The sequence below is a fragment of the Oryx dammah genome, unplaced genomic scaffold (assembly GCF_014754425.2).
Source record: "Oryx dammah isolate SB20612 unplaced genomic scaffold, SCBI_Odam_1.1 HiC_scaffold_8, whole genome shotgun sequence".
Taxonomy (NCBI): Eukaryota; Metazoa; Chordata; class Mammalia; order Artiodactyla; family Bovidae; genus Oryx; species Oryx dammah.
In genome coordinates this window covers 20,080,444-20,093,047 of record NW_024070192.1, presented here as the reverse complement: position 1 = coordinate 20,093,047, position 12,604 = coordinate 20,080,444, and the positions used below count along the sequence as shown (strand labels likewise).

Here is a 12,604-nt window from a genome sequence, read left to right as displayed (position 1 = left end):
ATTCAGAAGTAGTAATTCAGAGTCAGAATCTGAGGCTTGGACTTCCCTGGTGGTCCAGTGACTAAACTGTGCTCCCAATGCAGGAGGCCCCGGGTTCAGTCCCTGCTCAGGGAACTAGACCCCACATGCTGTAACTAAGACCCAGCCCAGACAAATAAATAAATAAATAAATATAAAAACAAACAAACGAACAAAGAATCTGAGGCTTGGCAGCTGATTGGGATTAGGTGCCACGTTATTTAGGAGGCGCTGCAAGGTTTGGACAAGGCTCACGAGCCTGCTGAAACTGAAGGCCAGCCCGTTTCCCCTGTGGTAAGATGGACAGTCTTAAGATGGTCTCTGGGGCTGCTTCCTGCTGTGATTCTTTATGATTTGCAGTATAGGTCCTGCCCATGGAAGTGATCTGTGGGTTTTGGGCCAGGAAGGGAGACTTGTGCTAAGCCTGGGCAAGAGTAGTTGGGGAGCAGCCCCTCTGCACTTAGGGAAGGCTTGGGATTGGGGAGAGGTCGGGGGGGTGCTCAGTGTCTCCTAGGTTGACCTAGGCTGTGGTAGGGGTCCCCCAGGTCTCCAAGGGCACACACTCAGGGCCCACTCCAGCTTGGAGCAGAAGTTACAGGGAAAGCCCTAGTGTACAGAACTGAAGCGGAGAGGGCAATCCAGGCTGTAGCAGGAACAGAGCGAAAGGGGTCCCTGGTTTTCCCAAAAGCAGACCCCGAGCCAAGATTCTGGGTGTAAGAAGTTTATTTGGCAGGTGACCCTAGAAAGCACATGGGAGGAGGGACAGGAGAGACAGGAAGAAAACCAGTAAGAACTGTGTTAACAAGAAGGTTACCACTGCGGGCAACCGGTGGGGACCCTCGGAGGGAGATGCTACAGAATACACTTCAGAGTTGTTCTGCTGAGGGAAGACAAAGCCTGTGGTCACCAGCCCCTGCTCTGTGCCAGCTGAGGGTCACTCCTGGGAGCCTGAACTTCCAACACTTCCAGCCTGCCTGGTGCACAGGCTGAGAAACACAGGCATTGCCAGCATGGATTGGAACTCCCGTGTCCTCTAGGGTGGGCTGGGGGCTCCAGGCGGGGCGCTGCTGGTGTCTGCTCTGTCCTTGAAGTCAACTCCTCGGAACTGATGGACCAGGTCGGGCCTCCCTAAGGGCAGCAGCTCTTATGGGCAGCTGTCAGCTGACACATGAAGACCCTGGCCAAGGGCTCCACATCCAGAGGGGCCCCAGAGGAAAGGGCGAGGCAGCCCATGGGGGTGAACGGGGCCAGGGGCAGGCCTCAGCTCAGGACACTACCCTCCTCTGCAGGCACTGGGCCAGGGACCTGTGCCTGAGGACCCGGGGCATCTCAGGAGGGAAAGGGGCCGAGGGGCAGGCAGCGAGGGCTGCCCGCAGTTCCCTGAAGGCCCCCTGCCCCACCAGGTGGACTTGGGCGGGGCCCATGCTGCCCCGGAACCGCAGGTGCTTGTAGCCAGCGGAGGTTTCCTGAAGGCAGTGGTCAAGCTGGGAACAGAACAGCTCAAGTGAGGCTGATGTGGGGCTGGGCAGCATGTGGGTGAGGCGCGCACAGCTGTGCCCAGGGTATGCGTGGCTAGAAGTTTCATGTGTACATGTGTGTCTGTGGGGCTCAACCCTTCCTTCCCAGAGCCCCAGGGAGGTTCTCCTCCCCTCCCCAACCTCCCCACGACACACGGAGCAGTGTGCAGAGTGAAGGGGACATTCAGTTGTACCCTGCCCCTGTCTCCGGTTTACCTTGTCTCGATTTTCCTCTGACAAGTTCCTCAGCCCCTTCAGTGCCACAAATACCTCATAGTGAGGAGCAGAGCCCTCAGAGGAATCTGCGGACAAACTGCCTATTACGGACACATGTTTTGTGAATGGGGCATCTTCGAAAGCCCAAGCCCACTGCCCCTAATCCAAGGTACACAGGGGAGAGGAGTTTCTTGGCAAGGAGTGGGGTCAATGGAGAGGAAATGGGTAGGACTGAAGCAGGACGGAGCGGGGTTAGATATGTGGAAGGACTTTTGTTAGGAGCAGCAGAAAAGGCTGGGTCTTTCCTCCTTCCTAGAGGTCTCCCCGTGGGGTGGGTATGGATGAGGGATAGTCAGCCAGTGGAAAAGCTTACCCAGAATCCTGCTCTCCACCCAGCCATGGTCCAACAGCTTGGCCCCCGGCCACTGCCCCACAGCTCGGCCCAGGGCCTCAGAGAACACGTCCTCACCAGTGACTTCACCTCGAACACTCAGGGTCTGGCCCAGCCTGGGGACAAGGAAGCAGGAGGCAGAGGAACTCAGGGCATGAGCATGGTCCCTCAGTGACCCGGGGGGTGACTTACCTGCAGATGAATTTGACAACCGGACACTGATTGTAGACACCCGCTACCTGTACCACATCGCCGAGCCGGCACCTGATGGGGAAGGAGTGCGGAGGAGGTCAGGCCCGAGGGCCCCTTAACTTCAACCGCATGCGCATGGCCTTTAAGAGAGTGGGGAGATGTGGGCAGGCAGATGCTCACCTGGTGAGGCTGGCGTGGTTGGTCAACACCAGCTCGTACTCCTTGCCCTTCTGGGCCTCAGCCAGCAGGACAGCAGGGGTAGCCTCTTCCCAAGTTCCTTCCTTGAGTGGGAGCAGCTCAATAAAGGGGGCTCCAGGGGGCAGAAGGTACAGGCCATTGGGCTGCTCTGGCCACAGACTCAGGCCCAACACCCCTGTGGGGAGCAAGCAGCCTCTTCATATGCTAGGCAATCGCCCAGGCCCCAACCCTCTGCGCATCTGATCCCCCTGCTGCCCCTCCACTCCATCGTTCCCGGCTCCCCCAGGCTCAGCCCTCTGCTTCTAAGGCCCTAATTGGGAAGAGGCAGTGGTTCTGGAGGTGATGGACTTGGAGAAAATGCTGGTGTGGTATAAATCTGTGTAAGTCTCTTAACGTCTCTGAGCCTCAGTTTTTTCATCTGCAAAATGGAGCTGGTGTGGGGGAGGAATCAATGAGATGACTATATAAGGCTTGCTGCAGTTCATGGGGTCGGAAAAAGTTGAACACAATTTAGCAACTCAACGACATGACAACAACTTGGCAGCTAACTCTGTGCCCCTCACCACCCTTGAGTCTTGCTGACCTCCAGAAGCAGCATAAGCGGGTGAGAAGAAGGTGAGCCCTTGGCACCACAAGGCCCCCAGGGCAGCCACAGCCTCAGCCTGGCCTCCTGCGTCCAGAGTCACCACCACCTGCAGTTTTGGCCACAGCCGAAGGGCCAGTCCTCGGGTTCCCTGCTCCAGGGCCTCCCGCAGCTCAGCTGCCCGTCTGGGGAGAGGTGCTCCTGGGTTCCCAGCAGCGATGGCCTCAGCCAGCTCTTCCCCATGGGCCTCCAGGTCCAAGAAGACATCTAGGAGCTCTGCTGCCGTCCCAGCTTCCAGAGCCCGCAGCCCTGGGGACCTCAGAGCCTCCAGGAGCAGGACCCTTGGGTCCTTGGCTCCAGGGGGGCTCACCTGGCCCAGGGCATGCCAAGGCCAAGGGAGGGGGTAGGGCCAAGGGGAGGAAGCAGTTACACGAGCCGTGCCTCCTGGAGCCAGCACTTCCGGGTAGGCCTTGTTTAGCGCTGCCAGACCCAGCAAGGTGGCCTGGAGGAAGACAAGAGACAGTGTTGGCCCTGGGCCTGAGCCAGACTCTGAGCCCCCAGATATATTTTTTTTCTTTTTTGGTCACCAGGGATCAAACCCACACCCTCTGCAGTGAAAGCGGGGAGTCTTAACCACTGGACCATCACGGAAGCCCCCCAGTTTTGTTTTGAGGTTTTTGTTGCTGTTGTTGCTGTTTGCTTTTTTCCCATCCTGATGGGGGGCTTTGGCTCCACTTAGAGACCTCTGATGGGATTGGGTTCCAGCCTTCCCCGTTTACCTGCAGAGAGGCCTCGCCATGGTACCGGTTTGAGGTGGGGGGCAAGGGCTGCCCGCCACTTTCTTCCTCCTGGGCCTGGCTGGCCTTGGTCAGAGGGAGATGATTCCGGAAGGTGCTTATATCTGTAGCCCCAAAGACATCATAAAATCCCCATGAAGCCACAGAGTTTCCCAAGGGTTCAAACCAGACTGGTGAGACCCTCAGCAAAGGAATCCAGAACAGGCCTGAGGGGAGAGAGGCTATCAGGGGCCAGGATGGCAAAATTCATCTTGAACAATCCGGCCTCGGTAGGTTCTCTGGGTCAGACCTCTCTCTGTGCTGGCGGTAGAAGGGGAAAGGGTGGTCTTTGGGTTCTGGAATCTGACTCTCCTGTGGGGTTTCCTTCTCTTTGGGCCACTTCCCCAGACCCTGGGAAACACACCTGTGCTCCCTCTGAGGGGACAGTGGGGACCCTGGGCTCTGCGCAGACACCGCCTCAGGGCCTGCTGCTGGCTCTGGCCTGCGTGCAACGTGCTCTGCGCTAGTCTCTTCTGCTGCCAGGCAGCTGCCCAGCGCAGGGCCCCCCAAGCCACACGGTGCTGGAGGCGGACAAGCCAGGACTGCCTGGCATCCTGGGACCGCGGCCGCCACAGGAGCACGGCCAGTGGCAGCAGCAGCAACAGGGGCAGCAGCAGCAGCAGCAGCAGCATCTCCAAGCGGCTCCTGGAAGGAGGAAGGCCTCCAAGTACTGGTACTGCAGGGGGCAGGGGAAACCCGTTTCCTCCCCTCACTCCACCGAGCACAGGGAAGTCAAGTTCAAAGGGAGGTTGGGGAAGAAGCCTGGACCCCTGTCAGAAGCGTGATGTGGAGGAGACAACAGTAAGGCTTTGGGGCCACACTGACCTGAGTTTGGATCCTGGCTCTACCCCTGGTTAGCTGTCTGGCCCTGGGGCACTCAGCCAGCTGCTTTGAGCCCCGTACCCTTGCCCCACCTGTAAAATGGAAATAATGATACCCCTGAGAAGGAGCACGGAGGGCACGGCAGAGCACCTGGCTCAGAGCAGTTCCTTAACTGATGACAGGTCTGGTCTACTCCCGAGAGGCTCTACTCTGTCCAGGATCCACCCTGTCCCAGCATCGTGTCCCTTCCCCACCAACCCCCACCCCCCTACAAGCCCTGAGCCCCTAGCAGTGGTTCCACGTCCCACAGGCACCTGTCACAGCCCACTTGAGCCTCTGCCCGGCACCCAAGGGCCCCTCAAGGCTCCGGAACAGCCTCAGTACACAGCTAGCCAGAAAGATGGAGCCCAGGCTTTAAGGGGGAAGTCCTGCCGCTGGGCCTGAGGGTGGAGCTGGAGGCGGGGTCGGGAGAGCTCTTAAAGGGACAGGTTGCCTAAGAGCCGCGGAGCTGGGAGGTGGCCCAAGCCTGCAGGTGGAGGGAAGTTATAGCCAGAGTAGAGTGGTCCATAGGGTTGCAAAGAGTCGGACACGACTGAAGTGACTTAGCATGTAGAGTGGTCCTCAGACTCGTGTCAGTGAAGGAAGAGAAACCCGAGTGCAGAAAAGAGTGTCTCAGATCAGCTTGAGCGGGGAGTGGGCACATCCCATCCTGGAGCAGGTGTAAACTTGAGCACTGTCCAAAAGCAACATTTTTCCAGTCTAGAACTGCCCTCCACAAAGGTAGAAGAGAAAGAAAATCCTTTTGTTATTGAATAAACATTAAAGCAGCGTGTGACGCACCACAGGCGAACTACTGGGACCGCAAAGACAAAAAAGAATCTCATCCCCCCGCCTTTTTTTGTAGTTATAATTTTTAACTTGTCATCCTGATTTTGTATGGGCTTACTTTCTTTTTTCATTTTATTACCTTTTTATCTTTAAAAATATTTAATTGGAGTATATTTACTTTACAATGTTCTGTTAGTTTCTACTGTACAACAAAGTGAATCAGCTGTATGGATACATATACCCCCTCCCTGTTGAGCCTCCCTCCCTTCCCCCCAGCTCACCCCTCACCGACTCATCACTGAGCACCCAGGTGAGCTCCCTGTGCTATACAGCAGCTTCCCACTAGCTATCTGTTTTACACATGGTAGTGTATATATGTTGGGCTTCGCAGGTGGCGCTAGTGGTAAAGAACCCACCTGCCAATGCAGGAGATATAAGAGACATGGGTTCGATCCCTGGGTCAGGAAGAACTCCCGGAGGAGGTCATGGCAACCCACTCCAGTATGCTTGCCAGGAGAATCCCATGAACAGAGGAGGCTAGCGGGCTACAGTCCACGGGCTCACAAAGAGTCGGACATGACTGACGTGACTTAGCACGCACTCACACATTGTACATAAACGTTAGTGCTACTTTCCCAGGTCATCCTACTCTCTCCTCCCTGTGTCTGCGTGACCGTTCTCTATGTCTGCGTCCTGCCAACAGATTCATCAGTATCACTTCCTTTTAAAGCTAGAGCCCAACAGACACAACCTGTTAACACATGTTCTCGATAACTTTACCTGGTAACTGGGGTCCCCACCTGTGTTAGTTTATTGGCTTTATCCCAGGAAACACAAAGTTCTCCCATCTTTATGGCAAGAGGTAGTTTTGCAGCTTGGAGTAAGGTGCTCTCCAGAGCTCGGCTGTCCCTGCTGATACTGAAAGACTTGAGAAGCTGTGCTCAGGATGGTGATCTTCTATCCCACGTGAAGCCCTCTCTCCCCCTGTGTTCTCCACCCAGGCTCTCAGACACTCTCTCTTCACCCTCAACTGCCTCACCATAATGCAGTCTCTTTTTTCAAAACTGAGCTTTTAAAATTTTTATTTACTTATTTCTTTTTGGCCATACTGCTTTCGGGATCTTAGTTCCCTGATCAGGGATTGAACTAGGGTCCTTAGCAGTGTAAGACTGAGTCCTAACCACTGGACCACCAGGGAATTCCCATCACAGCTTAATGCTTAAAGTGTACAATTCAGTGGTTTCTAGTGTATTCATAGGTATGAATGTCAACAGTCAATTTTATAACATTTTCATCACCATAGACGTAACCCTAGGTCCTTTATTAATCCCCAATCCCTTCCCACCTTCCACCCCCCAGCCCTAAGCAAACACAAATCTACTTTCTCTGGATATTTCATGTAAGTGGAATCATATAATATGTGATCGCTTGAGTCTGGCTTCTTTCATTTAACATGTTTGCAAGGTTCTTCCATTAGTTCATTCTTTTTATCGCCAAATGATGTTTCATCATATGGATGAAACTCACTTGATTATCCATTCATCAGTGGATAAACCTGGTTATTTCTGCTCTTTGACTATTGTGTATATTGCTATTATGAATGCTAGTGTACAAGTTTTTCTGTGGATATATATCTTCATTTTTCTTGCATAAAAATGGAATGCAAGGCGTTCACTGTGTTCCAGTGAGTGGAATGGCTGGGTTGTATAGTAACTGGAACTGCTAAACTGGTTTCCAAGGTGGCTTTACATTCCCACCACTGGTATATGAGGGTTTCAGTTTCTCTACATCCTTGTCAACACTTGTTATTATCTGACCTTTTGGCTATCCTGCCCTCTTCATTCATCCATCTGAGTGAGATTTTGCATTTTCCTAACGACTAATGATATCACATCTTTTTATGTGTTTATTGGCCATCTGTGTACTTTCTTGGGGAAATGTCTTATCAGATTCTTTACCCATTTTTGACTGAACCATTTATCTTTTTATTATTAAGTTGTAAGAGTTCTTTATATATTTTGTATACAAGTCCATATATCAGATATATATGATTTGCAAATATGATTTTTCTCCTATGTTATGGTGTATTTTTCCATTTTCTTTTTTTTTGACTTGGAGTAAAAAAACTCTTTTTAAAATTTTTAAAAATTCCATTTTTAAAAACTTGTTTTTTAACTGGAATATAATTGCTTTACAATGTTGTGTTAGTTTCTGCTGTACAACATGAATCAGCTATAAATATACGTATATCCCTCTTGAGCCTCCCTGCCACCCCAGATCCCACACCTCCTTTTATTTTCTTGATAGTGTCCTTGAAGCACACACTTTTTAGCTGTCTTTATTCATTTACCTGCTGGGTCTGCACTGCTGCGCGCAGGCCACTCTCTAGCTGCAGTGCACAGGCTCCTCACCACAGTGGCTTCTCTTTCTGTGGGGCACAGGCTGGCGTGCATGTGGGCTTCAGTAGTTGCTGCATGGGCTTACTTGCCCTGTGGTCTTCCCAGAGCAGGGCTTGAACCCGGTCCCCTGCACTAGCAGGTGGATTCTTAACCACTGGACCACCAGGAAAGTCCAAAATATTTGACTCTGATGAAGTTTAACAACCTATTTTTTTCTTTTGTTGCTTATGCTTTTGGAGTCATATCTAAGAATATATTGTCAAATTTGAGGTCATGAAGATTTACCCTTTTATTTCCTTGGCTTTTACATTTAAGTCTTTGATCCGTTTTTCTTTTTATCGTAGTAAAATATACATAAGAGTTACCATTTTAACTGTATTTAGTTATCCACTTCACTGTCATTGAGTACGTTCCCATTGTTGTGAAACCATCACCATCATCTCTCTCCAAAACTTTTCATCTTCTTAAGCTAAAACTCTATGCTCATCAAACAATAACTCCCCACTGCTCCTTCCCACAGCCTTTGAAACCCATCATCCTATTTGCTGTCTTTATGAATTTGACTACTCTAGGTGCCTAATATAAGGGGAATTATACAGTATTTGTCCTTTTGTGTCTGTCTTATTTCACTTAGCATAATGTCTGTTTTTGTCCATGTGGTAGCATGTGTCAGAATTTAAGAAAGGAAATATACTATATTTTGTTTATCCACTCATTCATTGATGGACATTCACTGTTTGGCTATTATGAATAATGCTGCTATAAACACAGGTGTACAAAGATCTGAGTCCCCCCTTTTAATTCTTTTGAGAATATTCCCAGAAGGTGAAGTGTTAAATCATATGGTAATTCACACATTTACCTTTTTGAGGGACCACCATACTATTTTCACAGTAGCTGCACTATTTTACGAGCCTACCTGCAGTGTATAAGGGTTCCAGTTTTTCCACATCCCCTCAACAGTTGCTGTTTTCTGAGTTTTTGGTTTCTGTAGTAGCCAAGCCGATGGGTATCTCTTTGTGGGTTTGAGTTGCATTTCCCTAACAACTGAGCCTCTTTTTGTGTGCTTGTTGTCTACCTGTGTATCTTCTTTGGAAAAATGTCTATTCACATCATGTTCTCATTTAAAAGTTTTTGTTGTTGAAGGGTTCTTTATATATTTTGGCTATTAATCCCCTATCAGACATATGGTTTGCAAATATTTTCTTCCATTCTGTACGTCACCTTTTCACTCTGTTCACAGTGTCTTTCTTCTTTTTTCTTTTTTTAAAAGTACTTATTTTTTTTGGCTGACTGGGTCTTAGTTGTAGCATGCGAACTTCTTTTTGCAGCCTGTGGGATCTCGTTTCCTGAGCAGGGATTGAACCCAGGCCTCCTGCATTGGAAGCATGGACTCTTAGCCAATGGGCCACCAGGGAAGTCCCAATGGTGTCTTTTGATGCACAATTAAAACAATGTTTTTGGCTGTGTCATAGTGCCAAAATGCTTAGTTGCAGCACTGTGGGACCTTAGTTCCCTGACCAGGGACTGAACCTGGGCTTGGTTCAACGAAAGCTCGGAGTCCTAACCACTGGACAGCCAGGGAATTCCCAAAAGCTTTTAATTTTGATGAAGTCCAATTTACCTTCTGCTGCCTATACTTTTAGTATCATGGCCAAAAAAATCATTGCCAAATCCCATGTCATGAAGCTCTGTTTTCTTCTTTTGAGTTTTACAGTTTTAGCTCTTACATTTAGATCTTTGATCAACTTTGAATTGATTTTTATATATGATGTAAGTAAGGTAAGGTTCCAAATTCATTCTTTCACATGTGGCTATCCAGTTGTCCCAGCACTCTTTGTTGAAAAGACTATTCTTTTCCCACTGAACAGTCTTGGCACCCTTGTCAAAAATTTGTTGACCACAGACACATAGGTTTCTTTCTAGACTCTGAATTCTATTCCACTTATCTATAGGTCTATTTTCCTGCCAGCACTACACTTCGTTGATTACTATTTCTTTGTAGTAAGTTTTGAAATTGCTAAGTGTGACTACTTCAACTTTATTCTTCTTTTTCAATTGGTTTTGTAGGAGTGTATGGTCTGGTTTTCAGATATTTGTGAATTTTCCAGGGCTTCTGATTAAGCTGCTCAACACCATTAGTCATGAGGGAAATGCAAACTAGAATTGACTCAAGTCATGTCACATTCCACTAGGATGGCTATAATCAAAAAGGTCAGAAAATAGCAAGTGTTGGCAAGGATGTAGAGGAATTAGAACCCTCATGTAAAATAGTGCAGCCACCTTGGAAACCAGTTTAGCAATTCCTTGTTTCTGGTCCAGGTAAACAAGTTTCCTTGTTTAGTGAGTGGCTGGATTATTTTAGTGAGTCTGTCTGCTCCCCACTGGCCACCCTGCTACACAGTGTGGAGCCTCTGATGTTGCTCCTTAGGTGGGTGCAGAACTGAGTTAAGCCCATAGTCACCCTAGCATGACAGTGACTTGCAAGGATCTCTCTGTGTCTCTTTCCCTGACCGCACCTAGCTGTTAAAACTGCACTAGTTGTTGGCTGATCTGCCAACAATGCGCTGGGGAATAAATGACTCCACAAATTGATCCAATCAAATGCAGGCTTCTTTGAAGGGATAGTTTCAAAGTTCAGTATTTGAGATTTGTTCTGACCCCAAGAGAGAAAGTTCCTTCCTGCTTTATCTTTCCCCATTTCTAGCAAACTAGCCAGTTCAGTTTAGCCTCTGTCTCCAATGAAGCTATGGGTCTCCTGCCAATAGCCTTTGCCCACAACCTCCAGTTTTTGAGAGCACAGTTAAGTTTGAGTTTGCAAATGGAGTCAGTTCCCTGTTTTAAACCTGCCTCTCCTCTCTGGAGCAAAATCTCTGAGTCTTAGCTCTGGCATTGTGCGTATGACGATGGCATACTTCTGAGTGATGGGCCCACTTCAAAAGCTGAGTGCTCAAACTTCCCTGGTGGCCCACGGTTAAGACTCTACAAGCTTCCAACGCAGTGGGTGCAGGTTTGATCTGTGGTTGGGGAACTAAGATCCCACACACCACAAGATGCAGCCAAAAAAGGGAAAAAAAAAGCTGAGGGGTGGGGGTGATAGTAGCCTCAGTCCTTCCCGGCCTGCCTCTCCCATGGTGGAATCACTACCTTATGAACCTGGGTAAATGTGATCAGGGCTCCAGGACTCTCAGCAGCACTGGCCCAAGGTAAAGTGTCCATCCTACCAGAAGGGGCCAAGCAGAAGGGAGTACTTTACCTTTCAGCAGCATCACCCAGAACTTAGCATCAGCTACAGGGGTCTGGGGGCAGGATGAGAAATGCTGGCGTCCTGGCTTTCCCAGATGATAACCCTCTGACTGGGAGCTATGGGGAGAGGAAGCTCTGTGTTCTTGTCTGCACTGGTCTGGAGTTTCTGTCCTTCTGGGTCTTGGTTCAAACACCACGCTCACTCTTCTTACTGCATTTTGAATTTTCTTGAGTAAACATTTCTTCATTTGCTGTATACCCTTAGGAGACTTCAGACGGGTGGGTTTAAGAAAACAACTGTCCCAGTTTCACTGTGGGGGTAGGTGTGTAGAGCTGTTCGTGCTGTCACACCAGGAGTGGGACTCCCATCACGCTTCAGTGCTCGGCAACTCAGCTTGGCTCCCTACCTTTACAGACTGTTCTCACCAAGGCCATCAACAGCCCCGTTAGTGCCAAACCCAGACAGTGTTCCCAGTTACCATGTTTGACAGTCACCCTTCCCTGGGCTTTGTTAGCTGTAGCCTTTCAGATTTTCCCTACATCTTCCATCATTCTTTTTTTTAAAACCTTATCAGTGATACTTTTTTTGTGAAGATTTGTTTTGGCTGCAGTGGGTCTTTGTTGCTGCACACTGGCTTTCTCTGGTTGTGGCGAGTGGGGGCTACTCTTTGCTACAGCGCACGGGCTTCTCACTGCTGCAGCTTCTCTTGTTGCGGGGCACGGGCTCTAGGAGCCTGGGCTTCAGTCATTGCAGCGTGTGGTGTACAAGCTTGTTTGCTCTGCAGCATGTGGGATCTTCCTGAACCAGGGATCAAACCAGTGTCCCCTGCATTACAGGGTGGACTGTTAACTACTGAACCACCAGCAAAGCCCCCAGTGACACTTTAAAAAAAAAAAATTTCTTTGGCTGTGCCGGGTCTTAGCTGTAGCCCACAGGATCTCTGATCTCATTGCGGCACGAGGGATCTTTAGTTGTGGTATGTGAACTCTTAGTTGCAGCGTGTGGGATCTAGTTCCCTGACAGGTATTGAACTCGGGGCCCCCTGCATTGGGAGCCCAGAGTCTTAGCCCAGGGTCACCAGGGAAGTCCCCTGACCACGCTGATTTTAAAGGATGAGCTTTCTAACAGGAATAGGAGATAAAGACTATCATTCTAGTTTTCAAAACCTCATGTGAACAGAAAGGTAAGAAAAGCCCCCATTCGCCATCAAAGCTGGTGACACACACACGCTCTGAGGCAGCCAACGCCCAACTAGTTCCTTTTTTTAGAGTCAAACTGATGATTTCAAATATTTCCCCGTCAAAACCACCCTATCTCAGCACCTGGAGGAACAAAATAAAAAGAGCACTCCATATTG

At 49.6% G+C, this 12,604-nt stretch overlaps 1 protein-coding gene across 1 annotated transcript; it reads right to left on the bottom strand.

Moving 5' to 3' along the window:
- Positions 1-723: 723 nt before the first annotated feature.
- On the bottom strand, positions 724-5,221 carry GHDC (GH3 domain containing). Its single transcript, XM_040245295.1, has 10 exons — positions 5,088-5,221; positions 4,777-4,865; positions 4,316-4,596; positions 3,895-4,016; positions 3,116-3,617; positions 2,515-2,707; positions 2,335-2,406; positions 2,125-2,258; positions 1,752-1,837; positions 724-1,502 (listed from the first exon to the last, which is right to left on the bottom strand). Exons 3-10 carry the CDS (start codon positions 4,581-4,583, stop codon positions 1,284-1,286), a joined length of 1,596 nt encoding a protein of 531 aa, XP_040101229.1. The 5' UTR covers positions 4,584-4,596; positions 4,777-4,865; positions 5,088-5,221; the 3' UTR covers positions 724-1,283.
- Positions 5,222-12,604: the final 7,383 nt, after the last annotated feature.